Genomic DNA, 23,160 nt, shown 5'->3' on the forward strand with positions numbered 1-23,160 from the left:
ATTAGAGCCTACCTTCAAATAGTATAGAAATATGGTTTCAATACTGGAAATCTTTGTGATAGCCTTAAAATATATTTTTATCTTTATTTATAAAGTTTAAAGCTTCAAAAATAGTGTAGATCGATAGATCTATGAAAACTTGAAAATTGACAGTCCAAAAATATGTTACAAAATATAAACTTGAAATCTAGAAAATGTGTTGCAAGATGCACTATTTATATTTATGAATCTCGATGTCGAGATGATCAATTAGAGAGTTTATCAACATTAAAACAACCTTTTCGGATGGATTTTTTATGTGCATCCTTAGTTCCACATTTTAATGTTGCAACCTTATATAAACTTTTTCCTTACTATATATTTGCTCTCTTGGGCAAATGATTTTGAGTTCTCTAACTCCACCTCCAAGAATTGAATTGTCTTTATTCAAGAAGGAAAAGGTTTATACGATGTTGCAACTTTCAAATGTGTAATTAAGGTTACGTCTCAAAAATCTATCGAAAATGTTGTTTTAATATTGAAAAACCCTCTAATTGATCATCGAGATATATGGATATGAAACAGATAAAGATTTCAAATCCCAAAAATAGTGCACTTACAACACGTTATCTAATCATCCATTCAAGATTTTCATATGTTTCTAGATCTACTTGATTTGAATTGTTTTTTTATTTTAAAATTTTATAATCAGAGTTGAAAATTGATTTTCAAGTAGTTCTAAAAATTTTTGACACCAAAATTTTATTTTATGATAAAATTTGGAGGTGCGCCTTATTTAGATCATTTAAAGTTTCAACCTTATACAAACCACCCCCATTCAAGAATGACACCTTATTTGGTGCGATTTGGAAAAAATTTCCCTTCTTTTATCTTTTTTGGTGGTTAAATCTATGGGTTGAAGGAATTACATCCCCAAAACTTGTCCTGTGAATGCACAAATAGGCAAAATTGTCCTGTAAATGCACCAAATCTTTTTGACTTTTCAGATAATCGAAGGGCACATTACAAAGGGGCACTATAGTAATTTACAGACAAAGGTCATCTAATTGCAATGTGGCGAACATTCAATGCATCTTCACCATCTACGAAAAATCGAACGTCTAGTAAGAAACCACGTCCCCATTTCTCATCCATTGGATCTGCATGAACCCCGAGGCTATGCGTGAGCCACGTTCGGTAAGTTTCTACCATCCGATCTCAAAAGATCCAACGGTTGTAGATGTGGTTAAACCCCACAAGCCAAACCCCACTTTACTTACAGTAATAATAAGCAGTGCACGGTCTTTGTGCACATTCATACTGTTACCATCTATGCTTTGTCTGCGTGCGTAGAGAGAGAAAGATAGAGAGGTTAGAGAGAGAGAGATGCAAGAAGCAGCGACTTCATTGCCTTCCAGTAGTGAGAGATCTTCGAGTTCTGCACTCCACCCTGAAGTGAAAGAAGGTAAAATTTTCATTTTATTGTCATGGTGTTTTCCTTTTACTTTGAGATTTGCATGGGTTTTTCAGGGTTTGTAATTGGATCTTTATCTCTCTAGCTTTAGCTATTGTAGGTTTTTGTAGAAAATTATTTATCTTTTTATTTCTCTGAATATTTATATTTACTGGAATTAATGTGGGTTTTATTGATTTTTTTTATTTGTTTTTTTTGTCCGTTTTTACCAGTGAGTTTTTGTGGGTTTTGGATTAATTTTCAATTTTGGGGCGTTTATAGGGGTTTTGTTGGGTTCCCAATTGGTTGTTTTGCTTTTCCCTTTGTTGGGTTTCATTGAATAAAGAAAGAAAGGATTGACGAGAAGATGAGTTCTGATTTGCTCATACTCTTCGACTTTTTTCTCTTCCTTTTGCTTTATTATTTCTTTCACTCTGAGATCTGGTTTGGGTTTGAGAGATTCCCATTGGCTTCTACTCTCTCTCATCCTACTTGTTTCAGTTCTATAAATAAACCCTATCTCTCTCTCTCTCTCCCCTCACTTTTTCTCCCTCCCATGTTTAATTTTACATGAAGCTCCTTTTTTCTCTCTGTAATGTTTGTTTGGGCTATCAGGTTAACTCGTTTTCTAACATAAATAAGACAAGACCTTCCGCTTTCTCTTTCATCTGAATCTTTATTAAATATATTCGATCAACAAAAAAAAAAAGTTTTTTTTTTTTTTATCTTTTTCCTTTCTCTCACTAGATATGGTGGTTAATAGTTGATACTTGATACTAATGATGAGAGAGAAAGCAGGAATAGAGAGTGACGATGAGATCAGAAGAGTACCCGAAATGGGTGGTGAGGGTGCGGGACCATCCTCTACTTCGGGCAGGGACCCTGAATCAAGGCCGCCAGCGGAAACAAATCAGAGGAAAAGGGGCCGAAGCCCAGCCGACAAAGAGCACAAAAGACTCAAAAGGTGTCGCACTTTCTCTCTCTCCCTCTATTTCACTACACAACACTACCTCGCCTTTTGATTTTTAATGTCTCTCATTCAGTTATCCTCTATAGGGTCTGAGATTTTCTGGGTTCTCTCTGATCTTTTGTGGGTTTTTGAAGTTACTAATTTTGTGGGTTTTGGTTTTGGGGGTGAAGGTTGCTGAGGAATAGAGTGTCTGCGCAACAGGCTAGAGAGAGAAAGAAGGCGTACTTGAACGAGTTGGAGGTAAAGGTGAAGCAGATGGAGAAGAAGAATTCTGAACTTGAAGAGCGCGTCTCCACCTTGCAAAACGAGAACCAAATGCTAAGACTTGTAATCACTACGCTCTCCCCTTCTCTCTCTCTCAATGCTCTAGGCATTTATTTACTTATTGGGAAATGTTGGTGTAGGTCCACTAGTTCACAGAGCCCTCCCTATTTTAATTTTTTATCATTTTGTATTTTTATCATTTGAAAGTTAGAGGGTACGTTGGGATTTGAAAAATTTGATACGATTTGAAGGTATTTTGATTAATTTATTTTTTATAAATAATTTTTTGATATTTTTATTAGATATTTTATTTTAATTGATTTAAATTTATTAAAAATAATTAAAATTTAAATATAAAATACAATAATGATTATACCCAAATTGAATATAGGTTTATCTGTTCACACATAGGTGTTATTTTATTTTTTATATTTTTATCAAAGGGGTGTTATTTTATTTTTTATATTTTTATCAGGTATTTTTAATTTTTTAAATAATATATTTGGAAAATTTTTAATAATTTAAATTTATTACAAATAATTAAAATTTAAATATAAAATAAAAGATTATGATTCAAATTGAATCTGAACGGTTGAGCTTGAGCTCTTGTAAAGAGGTGAGCTTGTGAGCGTGCGCTGGCAGTTCCCTTATTTATTAGTCTCTCACTCGATGCAAGGCATTTTATTAGTCTTTCTCTTGCGGCTTTCTAGTGCTGTTTTCTTCATCGCCTCTCTCTCTCTCTCTCCATGTTTTTAGCATGATGTGCATTTTGAGATATCGATTCGTAGCTCCATTAAAGTTGTTTATTTACTTGTTTCGTCAGATATTAAAGAACACAACGGCCAACAGGAGAGGTAGCACCAGTGCCAACGGTGCTGATGGGTAGAGGAACACCTCTCTCTCTCTTTCTGTCTCTCTCTCTCACACTGCATAAGTCCCTTTGTTGTGTACACTCTGTATCTCCATTTCTATGGGTCAGGTCTATGTCTCTCTCTATTTTTAGAATTTTTTTTGGTTGGGTTTTGTTTTGAGGTGCGAACGTGATGGTTGCGGGAGTGAATGTTTATTTCGTTGAGGAAAAGAGAGACATGAATAAAATATAGAAAGGGACATGGCAAAAGCACATGAAGAGAGAGAATGAGATGACTTATTATTGGTACTCTTCATGTGAGTCTTATCCATACCTACTACCCCTTCAACGATTTTGAAACGTATTATGAGGTAGTCTTTTGAACAAGTTAATTCAGGAGCCATTTATCCATTACTTTGTATTGTTTTTATGGTTTATGGGCATGGAAGGGATTGTATATTATGAGAATATTTATTTTTGTTACTATGGGGTCTGTTGTTATAAGCTACTTTAGGTGGCTATTGTTTTTAAAATTGGGTGGCTGTTGTTTTTATGGTCAATGGACATGGATAGGATTGTATATTATGAGACTATTTATTTTTGTTACAAAGAAGTTGGTTGTTAAGAGTTATTATATGTCAAATTGGGTGGTTTGGGGCAATGTCATAAAATTCGAGAAATATTTTTCTGAACTTTTGAGTCAAATCAATAACATACTTATCATTTGATTTAAAAATTTGATAGACAAAAATGATTGTATTTTTCTTGTATTAAAAGTAAAGTATGAGGTATATACGCGTCTGACTCGTGTACATGTGCAGCTCTCGATTAAAAATTCACCTTAAAAAGATGGATTTTGCTTCAAAGTTTTAGAGATTCATCATCAAAACCATGTTAATCATAAATTTGAAGAAAAGATGTTTGAGAGAGAATTATGCACGTGTGAAAAAGAGGAAACAATAGCCACATGGGTGTGGACATATGTGCATATCTAAGTTAATAAGAAACAACTTTTTTTTTTTTGTTTTTAAATTTTTTATTTTAGGAATTCAAAGATTTTATTAGAGGAGACTAGAAGGAAATTATGGAGTCAATACAATTGTTTCAGTTAAAAAAGTATCCCTCGGCAAGAAAATTTGCCAACACATTGGTTTTTCGATAGAAAGCGACCGTTAAAGGGTCTAGATGAGTACAGCATCCATAAGAGTTTAGATTTCATTTTTTAAGGTGATTTTTGCTCCTTTTTACATCATTTGATGACATTTAAGGAATTACCTTCAATAGCATAGAAAAGACAAAAATTGTCAACCACAAAATATTTACAAAAAGGAATTAAATTATTAGTCATATAAAATTGCAAGCCATGAAGGAGGGCCCGGAATTTTACATATTTTGTAGTTTTCTCCTCAAGAAGACATGCGGAAGTAAAAACTATATTTCCATCCCGGACATTAACCACTCTTCTAAAACCCGACAGACTAGGTTTCTAACGACTTGCCTGTTGAGTTTAAAGAGCCTATCATTGGTGGCATCCATTTTCCCTTGGGCCTACAATTGATAAAGCCCATTTGAAAAAGGTTGGATAAGTTTATCCTCATATCCATTTCCAATATATCTTGCTTAACTTTTGTAACTGATAGATAAAGCCATATTATGTGCAAGATCTTCTTCAAAATTCTCTTAAAGGGTAAATTTATCCCATCAAATTCTCTTATTTTTTTCCTTCTATATTTCCCACATCACATTCTTTTAAAGGGTAAATTTATCCCATCAAACTCTCTTATTTTTTTCCTTCTATATATCCCACATCACATATCTCGTGATTTACCATATCACTAGACCTGTTTGCAATAAAAAAGAAAGCAATAAATTTGATAGTATCCCCTTCACCTTCGAAGACATAACCATTGTTATCCTTAGCTGAGCAAAAAACTAATACCAAATTCTAAATGTAAATGGACAATAGAGAAACAGATGAGCACTTATTTCACCACGACCTTTACACATGAGACAGATATTCGGTAAAATTTTCCATCTTTTGATGAGATTATCAATAGTTAGTACTTTATCATGCACTGCCCGCCATAAGAATGCTTGCACCTTAAGCGGTTAAGGTCGCTTCCAAATAATAGCAACCTCAGGCATAGACCATCTCCATCAATCATAGAGCAACAATTGATACATTGACTTTGTCGAATAAACTCCATCTTTATCAAAATCCCAAATAATCTCATCAACCGCATTTTGAGGGATATATACTTCATTCAGTAACGTCAACAAACTAGAGAATTCATAAAATATGTCATCCGAAATCCTGTTGTATGGAAGGTTGATATTCCACACAACTTGATTACCCTTGATCTCAAAAGAATCACCAATAACAACATTGGGGTTATCCATCCTTTGAAACACTAGTGGAAAAACATATTTCAAGAATCAACAATAACAACATTGGGGTTATCCATTCTTTGAAACACCAGTGGAAAAACATATTTCAAAGTGATGAACCTAACCATTTGTGGTGCCCAAAAGAGATATTGCTTCCATCTCCCAAACATCATTGAATGTCCCTGTGAATCGAAGATTTACAAGAATGAATAGATCTTCAGTAGTATGACATCCCCCTAGTACCATTCCTCGAACCAACCCATATACTAAATCTATCATCTCTTTCAAGGCAGTCACTTTATACCAAAGTTGATCTTTGATATTTAAGCTTCTCGACCACCATTTACAGAGTAAGGCTTGGTTTACGAGTTTAATTTTCCTAATTCCTAAACTACCCTCTCTTCTAGGTGTGCACACTCTATCCTATCTAAGAAGATGATACTTTTTATTATCCACAAACCCCAAAGGAAATTCCTCGTTAAACTTTCAATTTTCCTGCCCACCGGTGAAGGAATTTGCAAACTAGACATTTGATATATTGGTAAGTTTGACAAACATGCATTTACCAAAGTTATCCTTCTCCCCATAGAACGGTATTTATATTTCCAAAGGTCAAGCTTTTTGGATTACTTTGTCCCAAATAGCCAATGGGAGTCGACCATCTGAGATCGGCATACCCAAGTACATGATTGAAAAATTATCCACCTTACATCCCAACATCTCAGCAATCTCAAGAATCACAGAATCACTGCAATTTTCTCAAAAGTAACCTTAAGATCTAAGGTCACCTCATAACATACTAAAAAAGTAGTAATAGTGCTCATCTGATCTACCTCAGCCTCCCAAAACAACAGAATATCATATGCATATTGCAAATGAGAAATACGAGGCCCCTCATTTGGCATTTGAAAGCCCGAAAAATGCTCTCTACTTTCTACATTTTTCACAAGAAGGCTGAAGCATTATGCATAAATAGTGACGAGAAAAGGGAAAAGATGATCACCTTGACAAAGACCTTGAGACGCCTTAAAAATCCCCCCTAAACAAATCAGATGGTCAAAGTTATGAAGGAAATCTGACATGGCATTAACCAAAACGTCTTTCAGAGCAAAGGTTTGGGGATAATAAACATTCATTAGCCTCCATTGAAAATCAGAATTTGGCCCCACAAAACTAACCACCATAAAGTTTTATTTTTTTACACAACAAAAAGATTGGAAAACTGATGGATCCCACAAAATCAACAGTCTCTCAGAAGCCCCAACCGAGTCAATCCCCACAAAAACCATTGCCCTAGAACGCCAAACGTCACTGACACCAGATAAACTGGGACTTGGAAGTTTGGTTTCTTATAGTATTAAGACAGTAGGCTCAAACTTACAAACCAAATAAATAATGTCCTTATTACATTTGAAATCGTCCAAACCGCTTACATTCTATAAAAGAATAATCATTAAAAATGTTTAGCAGATGAGGAACCTGGGCCATCTCTGCTCGTACCGAAGTAGGCTTCTTCCAGAAGCAGCACTTCCTCCATGGTCTCATCCAATGCCTCTTCCATAGTTGAATAGTCCCAAATCACCACCTACAAACTTGCAACAGATAATTTTGAGGGAGAGGAAGAAGGTAACCTTCCCTCTTCCAATCTCGTTAGTATAAAAACAGGGCAGACCACCACGTCTTGTACTATGCTCATCATCCCTCTCTTTGGTAATTGAGCCTCAAATTCTCCATGCAGAGATATGCCATTAACCTTATTCTCTTTAGACTTATCATGAACAATATAGTTTGGTGAACCCTCTCAGTCAACAAATCTTTGTAGACCCTCACCATCAGCAGAAACGTTTGACAAAAAACCTGCCGAATTTTTCATGAAATGGCTCACTGGAATCTACCGTTTATAGATTTTTAAATTTTGAAATCCCACCTTCCCTTTTTTGCTATTGCGATGATCAGTCATCCTAGGAAAATTCCGATGAGCAGCCACTGGAAAAACTTTGCCAGGAATAGTTTGAGTATTCATCACCTGAGCAGCATGATGCCTGCGAGAAACCTTTAGCCAACCCCCGGCTTCCAAAGGAAAATCTGAAACCACCTTACCCCCAAGTGTAGCCTTATGAATAACCTTTGCCTTTAAAGAAACCTTAATAGAAAACAAATCTTGACTGATGTGCAGGCTCGGCCATTTAGGAATGGAGGCCCCACACAACTTTTAAGTGCGAATCCTCACATACTTTAAATTTACCCCTTAAAAAGATTCCTTATCAATATCATAAAATTCCCCACAACAATTAGTCAACTTATGAAAAGTATTCAATGTCTAGGCATTGAAAGGAATACCTGACAATCTCAACCACTGACTTTACTTTCGCAAGTAGGATAAATGGGACGAAGGTTTCCAAAAATCTAAAGACAAAAGCTTACCTTTGACTCTAACAAAGCGATTTTCTAGAGCCAAAAAAGAACACTACCTTATTCTCCCTCATAATTTTAACCTTCGTTGCATATGATAAGCCCCATCCTCTTTTAGCCCAATCACTCAAGCCGAAAATATCATTCAAAGGAGGGAGAAAGAGCCCAAAACTGGAAAATTCATACCAGAGAGTAAACCAACTGATAAATCATACCTTATTGATACCATTGGATCAAGAAAGCTATCACCATCTTCTTCCCCAACCTCATTCGTAGAATCTATCCCTCTCTCCTCCAAACCACTCATGTGCTTAGTATTCTAGTGACACTGTTATCCAAGCCCTAGAAATCCCCACCTCACCCTCCCTTCATTAACTATGAACCCCCTCCAATAAGAAACAAGTTTAAAGAGAGTTTTTTCCTGTCCATATAGATGAAAATACATTAAAACTTAAATAAATGTCCCTTATTTGATGTAGAAGTTAAGATTATTTTTAGTATTTTATGTTTTGATTTTATTTCGGATTTTTCTTGAATTATGGGATTTGTCCCTTATTTGATGTGGAAGTTAAGATTATTTTAATATTTTATGTTTTGATTTTATTTCGGATTTTTCTTGAATTATGGGATTTTATACTTCTCATCATTGCACATATCTATAAAATGCTAAAATACTAATTTTAAATAGTTAAATGACTAAAATATCTCAATATTTTTCTGGTCATTTTATTTTTTTTATATATATTTTTATATTGTATCAGACAGAGAGAGGTATTTACATACAAAATTTGAACACAATCTAATGTGTAGAAAGAATGACAAAATAAAAATGGCAAATACCTTGACCTGATTGTACAATATTGAATATCAAATTGAAAGAAATATTAAGTATTGAATATTTTGAATTTCAAATACTTTTGTTGGTATTTATGTAAATTTGTCTTAAATCATTTCGATTGAAACTTAGTCAGAGAACATATTCTTTTCAAAATGTAATATTTTTGCAGAAAAACTACTTAATCCCCCTCGTGAAAAAGATGCCCCCCTACTAAAACAGTCCTTTCCCCATTATCCCAACTAACGTATCACTTAACAATGGTACACAGTACGAAAATGCCACCCAAGTGCAAAAGTAATAAAAAATAAATGAGAAGTGATATGATGCAACCTTTGTATTATACTATGAAGAAACGGTGAGTTGGCCTAATTTTAGCTATTGGATTCTTCTGAATCCAATGGGTGAGATTAATGCTTACTTTATAATAAAATTTGAAATATTTGATTCAAAATTTGAATTCAAATTGAAGTACTCCTTGAAAACCTCAAATCTCTGTCTTTGTGCGCCTCTATCTCCCGCTCTTCTCTCCTCACTGTTGCCTCTCTCGTCATCTCAACCTCTCTCTACCCACATGCTCTCCTCTCCCCTCACTCTCCTCCTCTTGTCTTCTCCTTATGTCCCTCTCTCCTCTTTCTTCCTCTCCCCATCATCTCCCCTAATCTTGTCTCTGTCTTCTTCCAAATCCAAGATTTCTCTCTCTTCTTTCTTCAGTCATTTTCTTCCTCCATTTCTCTCATTGCTCCCCAAAAAAGTGGGCTTCAGATCACCAGCAAATTCAGAAGCTCCAAATAGTCAAGTCAATATGGCTCAAAAACCCCAAACAAACTCTGAGGTTTATTCTTTTGATGTTTCTCTCAACAACCTCATTTCAGAATGAGGTATGCTTATTCCTTCAACTTAGATTTTTTTTAGCCTATCTTGGTTGAAATGAAAATTTTTTGGAAGAACTTGTGCTGTAAAAATGTTATTTATTTATTTAAATTTTTTTGGGTGCATTCCATTAGATCTTAGTTTATAAGCAATTATAAACTAATTTTGTAAACACTTTTTTTTTTTTTTTAAATTTTAGGGTGTTTGTTTTATGAGCTCCTGGATAAAAAAAGATTTTCTTTTTAATAATCCCTAATGTAGGAAATCAAATCTTTTGTGTAATTTTTTTTTATATATAAGATATAAAATCCTAAACCTGAATTTTGTAGTATGCACACTAGAAAAAGAGCTACAATGATTGGGTAGTGGATTCTATGAACTTCTTGGTCAAAATAATTTGAAATGCTTTTTGGACGAGCCTTGTATCCAGATATCTATGATTTTTGACCGAAGAAGTTGTTGTTTTTTGGGAGCTATCAAAGCCCAAACCTATTTTTTGCAATGTGGAATGGGTTGTATTTTTTTTATATGTTTTTTTTAATGAATTTTCAGGTTATGGGCATTTGAACTGTTAAAGACAATGATTTTTTAACTGATTTGACAAGTTCTCTTGCTTCATCATCATCAGAGCCTTTTCCAGGCTATTTGGGGTCGGTGGCGAGTTTTTGTGCTTGAACTCCTTCAACAATTGTATCTTACACAAGATTTCTTACTCTGGTCAAATTCATGTCTGTGAAATTATAGGGTTTTTTATCTCCAGGTAGTTTCTATTATAAATTCTAAGACATGGTGGGGCAATAGTTTTTATTTTTGTTTTTCATTTGTTTTCCAATAAGAGGCATGTTTTTCTTTTGAATTTGTTTGATTAGTTCTTGGTAGGATTCCTTTAACATAATTTTCTTACCAATAAAAAGAGGAAGTCACTGGAGAAGATAGATTAGAGAAATTCATTGTTAGACTTGGTTCTTATAGAAATTTCAGGGAAGTTGGAGTTTATGCAATATTCCTCTGCAATATACAATTCGTGTTTGTGAATTGTGTGGACTATTGTAGATAGAAAAATAGTCACTTACTAGAATTTTGCAACTTTGTTTTAAGGGTAGCTCAAAATTATTCATAATCTCTTAAGGAATTTTTTATGGATATCATCATAACTCTTCTTGATATTTGTCGCATATGTTCTAAATACAATAATTGTTAGTAGTATGTGTTTGTGTGGGCAAGGATACTGAACTAAGAATCAAGCAACTTGAATTAGATATAACTGATCTTAATGCAGAGCAAGAGTCTGAAATGGCTTTAGGATTGAATTTCATCCTATATCTATTTTAATATGAATATATAGATGAAAATTGGACAATTAAGCTGGCTTGGCCAATTTCTTTGAATATGGTAATGTCATCACAATGGTTGCATCATTTATTTTTCTCACAGTTGATGAGGAATGTCCACACTATGGTTCATGATCTTAATATTATTTTCTACTAATATTTGTCGTTAAATTGCTCTATCCCAAAATTTCAGATTTTGAAGCTTCAACAACTATTTATGTGAAAAAAAAAAAAATGACTGGTTCAGGCATGGAAGGTAGAGAAGAAACTCAAAGCGAAGAAAAGAGACCAAAGACTTGTATCTGCTTAACGTGGAAGTTATCAAGGTGGAACCTAAGAAAAGCTATCAGGTGTTCTTTCACGATGATATCAATTTTTTGGTCGCATGTGGCAATCATGAGTTGGTTGGTTCTCTTCCAAACCAATTCATCAAGCATCTTAAAGAATTTTGTCAATATTAGAGCAAGGCTTTGTAAGGGGTGTTATTGATGTTGAATTGGCTTCATGCTTATCTCCTAGAGGAAACAAAGGAAACATGGCACATGCACACAAGCTTCTCTCTTGGAGGATTCTAAAAAGCATGTGTTGAAAATCTACATTTGCAATATTTGAGATAAATGACTAAATACTTTGCCCTTTCTTTTTTTGTATTTCATCCAAATTAGCTATAATCAGCCTACATTATGTTTCAGTACTTCATTGTAAATAAGTTTTCTTATCAATATATTTTCATTTGGATTATTTAGTTCTTTATAACTTGAATTTCATTCACGTAATTATGTGGTCCCTACATGTGACAATCCAAGTTACAATTTCATATGGCTTCTATAATGAACCACTTTCTCTCCAACTGAGTACTTTGTGGTTTGATTAAAATAAATTTTCCATTTCATGAAGTGTAAATTCATTGTGTGGTCCCTACATGTGACAAACCATAATTCATTATACTATTGGGGTTATGTTAAATACAATTAAATATAAAGAAAATCAGATTTAGCTAATGGTTTGAAGAAAATGGGGTGTTTGTTCTAGACATAAAACAAGATGATACTCTGTACAACATGGAGAGAGAGAGAGAGAGAGAGAGAGAGAGAGAGAGAGAGAGAGAGAGAGAGAGAGAGAGAGAGAGAGAGAGAGAGAGAGAGAGAGAGAGAGAGAGAGAGAGAGAGAGAGACATCTTATCATAAATTTAAGGGATCACAAATCATCCAACTATATTGAGTGACAACTCAAAGTAAATGGCAAGCTTCTCATCTATTGATTCAATGTAACTGACTTACAAAAAGTTTACTATCAAACTAACAAGATTTTGAGAGGAACTAAAATAATATCAAAAAATGAGAAACAAGTGTTCAAAATTGTATAGAATGAATTTCATTGATCCACTCAGCACCCAATCCAAAGTTTAGTATAATAGAATTGGCATTTCTCACCCTCTTTGTGTTGCTTGCCATTCATCAAAGACCCGAACTGTTTAAATCCATGCATGCTCGTTATCAAAGCCATACTTGAAAATGATGTCAATAAATGATTGAAACATAGAGAAACTATTCAATGCAGTAAACCTTGGATTGCATTACTATTTAGTCCAAAATTGCAATTGTTGGAGGTCCCATGGAAAAAGGCCACATATACAAAAAATGGTTCTTGAGGCGACATTCTATACAAAAAAATGGTACCCCTTAGAATATGGCAACATGTACAAAAAACGGTGCTTGAGGTAAAATTATTTACAAAAAGTAGTGCTAATGAGAAATCAAAAGTTCCAACAAAAGAGCAATTTCCTGATAACAAGAAGTGATGCTAATGAGAGATCCATCAGTACTTCTTGATAAGCTGACTTTCATAAGACCAAGATATCACCAAAAGAACAACTTCCAGCAACATTTAATTGGATTTTACACTTGAAATCACAAAACCAATTTACAAGAATAGCTAACAATTGAAAATGATGAATTTAAGAAAATGACTTATAGAAATTTCAGGGAAGAGACAGAGAGAGAGATCACTTACAAATTAATTAACAATTGAAAATGATGGATTTAAGAAAAGGGTTAGTTTAAGAACATTTTGATTTGCATTCTTCAGTATTCAATATACTCCTCAAAATTAAGAAATTCATCTTATCATGACCACTACCTTTACACATAGTACATTTCCTATCATTCTTTTATGTATTCTCCAAGAATGATTTCAACCGATGCTTAGGAGGCTTCCTTTTCGTCTTCACTGGTAGAGGGTCAAGCACTCTCTTATTGTTATCAAATTCACTTCTTCACTTACGTTGACATTTAATTGCAAAACTTGGGAATCTTTTGGGCTGCCTTGTTAACATGTTCTATCGATATTTTCTTTGACAATTGCAACTCTCTTCAAGCCCTCATCAAGAACACACATTGCTTCCTGAAATATTTCTTTATACATAGCTCCATTCTCTGTAAAGTTTATTGCTCTTCTACACAATTCATTGTATTTCACATTCAAGGATTCAAACAAATCAACTTGCATTATATGACTATGTTCATCTATTACATACCCTTCCTTGGCATTTTTTGTCCATCACTTCAAGATGTAACAATGTGGGCTTTTAAATTTTTTTGTCATTCTGAGAACAATTAAAATGCATGTACAAAGTAATCCAATGAACTCAAACAATTGGTAACTACAAGTTGCTTTGATTTCAGATACATTTAATGTAACAATGAATACTATCATATTTTGAGACTTTAAATACAATGATTTCCCCATCATTCTCTAATTCTATTACAACATACTCAATACTGCGACACAATTCCTCTTGGAATTTGTCAAGCACTGCTTTGGTATAAATGCATGTTGCTTCTTTCTCCATTGGAAAATAAGTATTCAAAACCCGATGTTTGTGAACTGTTTCAAAGTTCGCATCTCTCTCTTTGCTAAGCTGACTATTTAATGCAAGTGCATAATTCTCAACAAATTCTTTTGAAGTGCTTTTTGTATTTACATAGCCATAAAAAAATGAATCCATACTCTCACTTCGTTGTATTGTAGACATCTCTGCAATAAAAGGTGTTGTCCATGGATGTTGGAATCCATTGGTCATGAATGTCATACATTCTGATTAATCATTTATTCTCTCTTAAATTGTAGCGATCTATGATTGTTTGCCAATGCAATTCAAACTCATGTATTGTCTCAGAATTATGGACTCATTTGTGAAAATCATTACTAAAGCTTTTTCCATGTTCCGCATATACGTGAGACAACTTTTTTAGTACTTTCTTCAAAATATGTCATAAGCAAAGGTGATAGCGAGTATTTGGAAATACTTGTCTGATGGATATTCCCATGGCAAGATCTTGATCAGTGATTATTGAAGTTGGATGATGGCCAGATATTGCTTGAAGCCATGTCTTAAATAGCCAAACAAATGACTCTTCACTTTCAACAACTAGTAAGGCACAACCAAATAACACAGATTGACGATGGTGGTTTACTCCTGTACATGGCGCAAAAGGCATTCGATACTTTTTTGTCAAATAAGTTGTGTCAAACACAACATCCCCAAAAAATTGATAGTTCATCCTTGATCTACCATTGACCCAAAATATTCTAGTCAAATGTCCATTCTCATCATCTTGTTTCGCATAGAAAATGCGGGATTCTCAAATTGCATATTTCTAAAGTATTCAGGGGCAAGTTGAACATCTCCTTTTTCAAATATCTTTAATGTGATTTTGAAAATGACGACCAGTGAATGCAAGATTGTCACTTCCACCCGCTTCTTGGCTAAGCATAGACATTAAAAGGTGCATAAGTAATTTTGCACTAGTGTATGTGTTTATAATATGTTGTGTCATGTTGATCATCTTCTTATGTGATCGTAGATATTGAACTTATCTGGGCTTCACTAGCAAATAGTTGTGATCTTTCACAAACTTCCTAATGACCCATTTTTCACTATCAATTTTCTTCACCATCATCATTGCCTTACACAGTTCTTGAGTAATTGCATGTGGTCTTTTAACTCTATTTTTATTGTCCATATATTTCTTCTCTCAGAATCCTTGTTTGAATTCGCAAATCATCTAGCATTAGCCGTTCTATCACGCGTATAATAAAGGGTACTGATACGCACACTGAAACCTACTCGGCTAGCATATTCATTATAGAACTCCTTCATAGATTCCTTAGATTCAAATTTCGTTTCTTCATATGGTTTCAAACTTCAAATTTTCATATTAGCTTCAATTACAACTTTTACCATAGAATTTTCTATCATTATGATATTATCATTGACATAAGGTGAAGCTGCTGCCAAATCTTCAAGTGTATACTCATCCTCATATACGATAGGAGTAATGTTCCAAGAATCCATCCCACCATAACTCACAACATCATTGGTGAGGGCTTGACCTTGATCTTCGTTAATATCCATGACAATATGTATGCAATAATAACCTGTGCAGAAAACATTACTCCCATGCTGGCTTTGCAATTTTAACAATATCCGAACATAATAAGATTAGAGATTGTTAAGAGAGATAATAAGTTAAAGAGAATATGAACTTGACATGGCTTTCAAAAAAATATCAAAGTGACGGGAAATATGAAAATCTTGATGTAGAAAATCAGTCCATCACAAGCACCATAACACCCAAAGTATAAAGCACAAGCGCCATGAACCAAAGAAAGCCAACAAAAGGATATTCTAACACAATTCATCGCATAAAGCACAAAACCTCAAGACAACTTAACTACATTTCGTACAAAAGTCAAAAAAATAAGGATGAACATAGTCAAACACTAATTTAACAAATAACAATGAATTTGAGAAAAGCAAAATATGCCATAAGAACCAATACGATAAATCTTCAATTAGACAATAAAGCCTCTAGCAATCAAGAAAATCCCTACATAAATTAAATGCAATTGTCATGATTTTTTCCTATAGGAAGTAATGGAACAAAGAATCACTACATGGAGAAACTTGTTTTGAAGTAGAGGAATCTAAAAAACAAGCAATTTAACACAAGCCCAATTTTTTTTTATTTTTTATTTTTTTATTATCTAAGCAACAACAAGAGTAAATGATGTTGAAAGCAATGGTCTCTTCTATCCTTGTAGGTAAGCTGAATCCATTTGCTTAGTTTGATTATTTTGTTCAGCACTGTTACAATACATGCTTATCCATTAACATTCTTACTAGTTTCTTCACTCCCCTTTCAAGTTAGTTTCTTACTCCCCTTTCAATTTTTAGTTACCTACTAATAAAAGGGTTATGCAATGGAATCAAAGCAAAATAGCCACACAACAAAACAACCACATGGCTTACATGACATATAAAGAACTATGGTGTTCAAGAAGGTGAAAGAGAGCATCTATACCATTGTGTTGGAGAACAAATTATTGCCATTTTATTGGGTAGCCATGAGACCTTAAACCCAAGGTGCAATAAAACCCAAGGTTTGTTGAATGACATTGTTTGGGTAGCCTTGAGACCTTAAATCCAAGGTGGAATAAAAGAACCATAAAAGGGTACATTGAATGAGATTAAAAGGGTCAGATACATGTCTCTATGTTAAGAAATGGGCAAATCTTCAACAATGTTGGCCTATCAAATACCAAACTTTGGCCTAACTTCTCAATTCCAAACTTTGGTTATTCCCATTTAAGAAAGGGGAATAAGAGCAGGTTTTAGAAGTAGGAAAGAACAAGGGCCATAAATGCCATAGGAATAGTCTGTAAAAATGGTGGTCCTGTGTGGATGGTTTGATGATCTCTGTGTGTTGGATTCCACAAGTACAGTAAATACAAAAGAAAATAGAGAGAGAGAGAGAGAGAGAGAGAGAGAGAGAGAGAGAGAAATAGAGAGAAAGATAGATACCTATGTTTTGTTGTAACTGATGTAGAAAGAGAGAGAGAGATACCAATTTTTCACTGTAACTGATGTAGAGATAGAGAAGTACAGGGCTTGCTTTCTTTGGTGAGAGATGATCCTCTTTGAGGATGAGTTTGAGCCTGATGAGTTCTTTGCATTGGAAGAGAGCTTTGGCAGGTGGAAGTGGGCATTGGAAGAGAGCTTTGATGGGGTGGAAGTGGATAGAGGTAGATTTCATTTTGGTTTCCCCCGCTTTTTTTAGTCCTTTTTTCTTAGGTGAGCTTTGACCCACATCTTACCGTTGAGTTTAGATTAATCTAACAGATGAGATGAAGCCACCTCACCGTCTCATTCTACTATAATACTACTGTTGCGTTATATCACTTCTCAAAATAAATTTCTTTATCTAATGATTGTCGCCACTTTTCGCTTTGCTCACAGTTTGCATCAAGCTTAAGAAATTGAGGAAATATATTTCTTGATTTCAAATGAGAAAATTTAAAATTTGATACAAGGTGGTGACAAGTACTTACAACCATTCGATGTGAAATTTGATGTGTCACAAAGTTTAAGAAAGTTTCTTTTAAAGTTTGAGCTTGGTCAATGGAAAAATTGTAGCCTCCCAATTTCACATCCAATGGTCAAGATCAATGTGATCATCTTGTACCAAAGGTAAATGGTCTCATTTTATACTTTCCCAAAAAAAATTTTGCAAAGAAAAAGTTGTACTAATCTACACCATTTATTTACAAGATTGTATAGAATGAGACCATTTACCTTTGATCAAGATGGTCACAATTCCTTACAACCATTTGATGTGAAATTTGATAGCTTGGATGTGTTACAAAATTCGAGAAAATTTATTTTGAAGTTTGAGCTTGATCAATAGAATAATTGAAGCGACCCAATTTCACATCCAATGGTCAAGATTAATGTGAACACTTTGTGTCAAAGGTAAATGTTCTTTTCCTTATTTTATTTGGTTATTCTAGATTTGACATTATCTTAAAAGATGTATTATCTTTTGATATTGTCTTAAAACATGTAAAATAGTGTCCTTACATAATTTGCTCTAAAATAAATAGTGTAGAGCTTCACAACTTAATACAAACCACACCAAAATTTGATTCGTATGATGCTTGACCAAAAGCGTATTTTGGAATACAATGGGGCATCGAGAACTGAAGCCAAAAGTTGTTCAACGCTCAATATCCTACCTATTTTGGGGGTATTTTAAGAGGTTTGAGGCATTGAATTTGTCTTTACAGAACCCATGAGCGAAACAAACGTGGAGAAAGTAGAAAAAGTACTGGAATTTTGAGGGTTGTGCATGAGGTGATTCATTTGTAGTTCTTCCCAAAGGCATGAATCCGATGAAAAGTTTGGGCCAAGTATGCGGTTCTCTCACCAATTCTCTCTCTCTCTTTCTCACACATACATTGATGCTCACATTGGTGTGGATTATTGGTTTAAGTTTAACCGATTGAAGCTAGAACCTCTCCCCTCCCCCCCTCTCTCTGCGCTATGCGTTCGAAGTGAGCTAGAACCTCTCCCCTCCCCCCCTCTCTCTGTGCTATCTGTTCGAAGTGGTACCTCTCCCCTGCCCCTCTTTCTCTGCACTATGCGTTCGAAGTGGTGCATCCCTCCATGCCTAAAGTGCGTCATGAGTTCAAAGTAGAAAGGATGATGATTGACAGTAATCCTCATGAGAGAGAGAGAGAGAGAGAGAGAGAGAGAGAACAATAGTAATGGGATTTGGTCCTTGTGGGTGCAAATCTGGTTCCTCTCATAGGATAGTAGGTGCTTCTAGTTTACAGCAAAAGGATGGGGGTGGTGAACAGAGTGTTTGGATAGTAATGGCAAGATTTGGTCCTTGTGGGGATGGTTCTAAGTGCAAATCTGGTTCCTCTCATAGGATAGTAGGTGCTTCTAGTTCACAGCAAAAGGATGGGGGTGGTGAACAGAGTGTTTGAAGGTTTTTAGAGCCATTAGGTTATGGATTTACTGACTTTAGAATGGTGGACCCCGACAGCCAACCAGTTCTATTTACGGCATCCCCAATACTGGTTAAAGATTAAAGGCATTCCCATACATGCTTGGACTATAGAAATATTTTAATTCTTGGCTTGTGAATGTGGTACTTTGCTGGTAATTGACTAGAACATGGCTCCGAGAGAGTCCTTAGGGGTTCTAAGATTTGTAGGTGGGGCTTTTGTTCTTCTCGCTCCCAATGGGGAGTCCTTAGGGGTTCTAAGATTTGTAGGAGGGGCTTTCGTTCTTCTCGCTCCCAATGGGGGGTTCCAATCCATATGCCCTCTGAGCAATACTAAGTAAATCTCTTCCATAGAGGCAGGTAGCAGCCTAACCTTAAAGAGTCTGTTCTCGGCTCCTAAAGCTATTGGATTGTTCCTAACCAAAGCAAGTAGATATTAGTGGATAAGACCCCCTTACCTTATTTTAACCAATGCCAAAAAACTTCTAATGCACAAAAATCAAGTTAAAAATATCAATACCGACAGTAGCCTTACTGAAGCAATTGCCAGCTCTGGCATCTATTGATTTAGCACCTTCTAATATTTCGAATTTGAGTAGACAAAGTGATGCTGCTATGTATCGTGTATAGAGGTGAATGACCTCTTTTCCGTTAGAGCTGAACCTTTTGTCCTTCTCCTTATGGAAGAAGAAGCTCAACCAAACCAAAAGCAGAGTTTGAGGCGGAATCAATGTTCACCCTGCCTGACAATCAATAGGAATTGATACGTAATTGTGGAACATAGAAGCAATCTGGTTCCACGGAAACTCTAATTCCAAAATGGGCCACGGACTTCTTTCTAATCAATATTCATAAGAAGTTTGGTGCTCCTTTTTGTGGCATGGCTACTGCTCATCCGTTGAGCTTACAGTGAAGCATAAAACATAACCTCTCGTCACATGAAAACCTAGGGAGGAGTAAGCAAGCGTCCCCAACAGGAGCAATGGACTTTGGTCATTAGAAAAAGAAAGAGATCGTTCTCCCAAGGTAGTCAAGGGGAATCCCCTTTCTATTTTCAGCAAAAAGATGCAATTCACTGACAGGTATGAAGAATGTATTCAGCCAAGTTCAAGGATACAACATTTAAAAGTTTTAATCCTCATTAATACAAACACTTGACTTACAATAAACTCGGACCAAATTTACATCTAATTCATCCAATATTCTCACATAATAAGAATTATATATGCTCAAAACAACTTTTATATGACCCCACTTTGTCCCAACAGAACTCCCACTCAAAACAATACCATGGAGATTAAGAAAACTACAATATAATGTCACTTAAATACAAATTTCCATTATATAAATTTCTCATCAACTTATACAAACACTTGTTTTACATGCCCGGTTTACCCCCTAGGACTTATATACACCTCTTGTTATGCCTATTACTGATAGCACAAGATCATAGGTCCAAAATTATTCATATTTATAGAAAGCAAACAACATGAAGCATGAATCCAAAAAAGAGATATTCAATTCAAAATACTCGAGATAGGATGGTCTGATTAGAAGAAAACGTGGGAACAAAATAAGCGGCACGCCAATGCCAGAATGCGCTCTATGATACATCTTAATTTAGCATAGTCATAAGCAAATTTAGGCATAATGAGGGCTTTTAAAAATGAGGTTGTGGTGATGCTAGGAGGATTTTAACTTGCTATTGTACTAAAGAAAATCTCAAAAAATATCAAATAAAATGATTCAAAAGACACTAGTTCAGACAATGCCGAACTGGTGTAGCATGATCGATGCATGTGAGAAAATCAACATGGCATGAGATGGGAAAGGAAATTCAACTTAAAGAGACCAAGATGGGTGAATTATCTTCTGATATGATGGATTTACAGCAAGAATGAAATTTGGAGAAGATGGTTTCCTTGATTCTATAGGCTCATGAAGTAACTATGTGCAATGGGGGATGACACCATGATCATCAAACTGTTTTTTTGTGTGTGGGAGGGGTTGCCCCTATTTCTTCTCTTCTCTCTCTATCTCTCTCTCTCTTCAACTCTCTAATGAACCAAAGGCGAGGATGTTATGCCTCCCAAAGGGGTTTACTCTAGCTTAATTGAGTGAAAGGTTAGGGTTTCATGATTTATATAGACTAGTGTTGTGGAAGAGTCAAGATAATCAAACTTCAACCGTTGACCAAGTTCATCCACCACAGGGTACGGCCTAATTCATGTCAAATTTCTCTCTTGAATTTAATTTCAATTTTCAAAAGTCCTAAGTATGACGACAATTCATATCCATCCATTATTAGGATCAAAGGCCATGATGTTGTAAAGAGAGAAGCACACTTAAGAAGCATACCTCCCCCCTCCTTCTCTCTCTCTCATTATGAAATTTGAAATTCAACTTTATGGTAATTTCTCACAATTGGTTAGCCTCACACGCATATTGTGTCATAACACACCTTTGTTGTCATAAGACACGTGTGTCTAACACTCATGTGCACATGCATTTGTCTAATTAAATTGTTTCAAATAAAAAAAAGAGCTTTCAGATCTATATTTTAATAAAATAAAGGATCATAAATCAAGAAAAAATCTTGATCACATATGGAAAGCCTCATGTGCAAAATTCCCCTCACATTCATAATACAAATGTACATAACACAAATAAGTGGACAAACAAACTAGGGCATAGGCGGACGCCACCTTAGGGCTGCCAACATCAACAACACATCATCAGCATGCGGTTACATCATAGCCCCATGGAGCCCAAATGGAAGACATTGGCCGGATGCCACATAGGAAACATGTATGACCGTTCTTGATAGTCATTTTTTTAAATAACTATAAAATTTCATTGTTAATGGTCACAGAAAATTCTAAAAAATCCCAAACAATAGTTTTAACCAATGGTTTAAAAAACGGATCGGTGATCCTGATCGGGCTCCCAAAAAACCGATCCGAATCGGCGAATCGGCTATCCGGATCGGGAATCGGGTGAATCGGTCAAAATAAAGCTTAAAAAAAATCCGAAAAACTTATTAAAATTCATTATAAATATTGTTTTTTAGGAATTCAATAAGAAATGAGTGTACTCCATTAAGAATTTTCATGTTTTTGAATGAATATGCGAATATTGATATGTTCTTTCACTGCATGAACCGCCATTCAGCATTTAATTTACATCACACAAAAGGATAAACATAGAATTATCATGGAATAAGTATATCAACATACATGGACTACAATAAAGCATAAAATTAGTAACATATGATCTAAAAATAAAATGATAGACGACGTTATTGTTCTTCTTGGTCACGCTAGTGCCATTCATTGAATTCGTTTAACAATTCATTGATTCGATCTAAAAACGAATCATCGATATTAGCAGGCGTCTGACTATTCCCAAATCCCTGAATGTTAGTGTTTTGTTGTGTTCCCAATCTAAAATCCCCGAAGATTGTCCATCCTTCATGCTCACCTGCACTGTCGTGCTCATCCCTACACTGTTGCTGTTGGGACTCGATATGTGAATAATATGGCTGGGATAGGGTGGCTTCAGAATCATTATCTCTCTCATTTTCTCTTTGAATAATATGGACTAAAAAAAACAAATAACAAATCTTCAAAAAAATCGATCATAGATTAAAAAAAAAAATCAAAAAATTTCAAAAAATTCTATCATGAATTACAAAAAAAAATTCGATCATGGATTAAAAAAAAAAAATCACAAATTTTCAAAAAATTCTATCGTGGATTACAAAAAAGAATTCGATCATGGATTAAAAAAAAAAAATCACAAATTTTCAAAAAATTCAATCATGGATTACAAAAAAATCGATCATGGATTACATAAAAATCGATCATGGATTACATAATATTCGATCATGGATTACAAAAAAAAACAAACAAAAAAAAACAAAAAATTCAATCGTGGATTACAAAAAAAGAAA

The 23,160-nt window shown here is 34.7% G+C and overlaps 1 protein-coding gene and 2 long non-coding RNA genes across 3 annotated transcripts; 2 read left to right on the top strand and 1 right to left on the bottom strand.

The window, feature by feature from the left end:
• Nucleotides 1-948: 948 nt before the first annotated feature.
• On the bottom strand, nucleotides 949-2,760 carry LOC148782062 (uncharacterized). The gene is made up of 2 exons (XR_016056149.1): nucleotides 2,264-2,760; nucleotides 949-1,429 (listed from the first exon to the last, which is right to left on the bottom strand). It is a non-coding gene; the product is annotated as an uncharacterized LOC148782062 (long non-coding RNA).
• HY5 (Basic-leucine zipper (bZIP) transcription factor family protein) lies at nucleotides 1,302-4,147 on the top strand. Its single transcript, XM_006842812.4, has 4 exons — nucleotides 1,302-1,444; nucleotides 2,231-2,396; nucleotides 2,573-2,729; nucleotides 3,490-4,147. Exons 1-4 carry the CDS (start codon nucleotides 1,366-1,368, stop codon nucleotides 3,550-3,552), a joined length of 465 nt encoding a protein of 154 aa, XP_006842875.2. The 5' UTR covers nucleotides 1,302-1,365; the 3' UTR covers nucleotides 3,553-4,147.
• Nucleotides 4,148-9,665: 5,518 nt separating this feature from the next.
• Nucleotides 9,666-11,866, top strand: LOC148782063 (uncharacterized). Its single transcript, XR_016056669.1, has 2 exons — nucleotides 9,666-10,032; nucleotides 11,549-11,866. It is a non-coding gene; the product is annotated as an uncharacterized LOC148782063 (long non-coding RNA).
• The last annotated feature ends 11,294 nt before the right edge of the window (nucleotides 11,867-23,160 follow it).

This window comes from Amborella trichopoda, chromosome 5 (assembly GCF_054954075.1).
Source record: "Amborella trichopoda isolate Santa Cruz 75 chromosome 5, AtrichopodaSantaCruz75HAP2 v2.0, whole genome shotgun sequence".
NCBI lineage: Eukaryota > Viridiplantae > Streptophyta > Magnoliopsida > Amborellales > Amborellaceae > Amborella > Amborella trichopoda.

What these genes read in the sequence shown, in the direction of transcription:
- HY5 (XM_006842812.4), top strand. Translation starts at nt 1,366, where the DNA reads ATGCAAGAAGCAGCGACTTCATTGCCTTCCAGTAGTGAGAGATCTTCG. An exon ending in CCACCCTGAAGTGAAAGAAG is followed by an intron (nt 1,445 to 2,230) that starts GTAAAATTTTCA and finishes GAGAGAAAGCAG; the next exon opens with GAATAGAGAGTGACGATGAG. An exon ending in GAGCACAAAAGACTCAAAAG is followed by an intron (nt 2,397 to 2,572) that starts GTGTCGCACTTT and finishes TTGGGGGTGAAG; the next exon opens with GTTGCTGAGGAATAGAGTGT.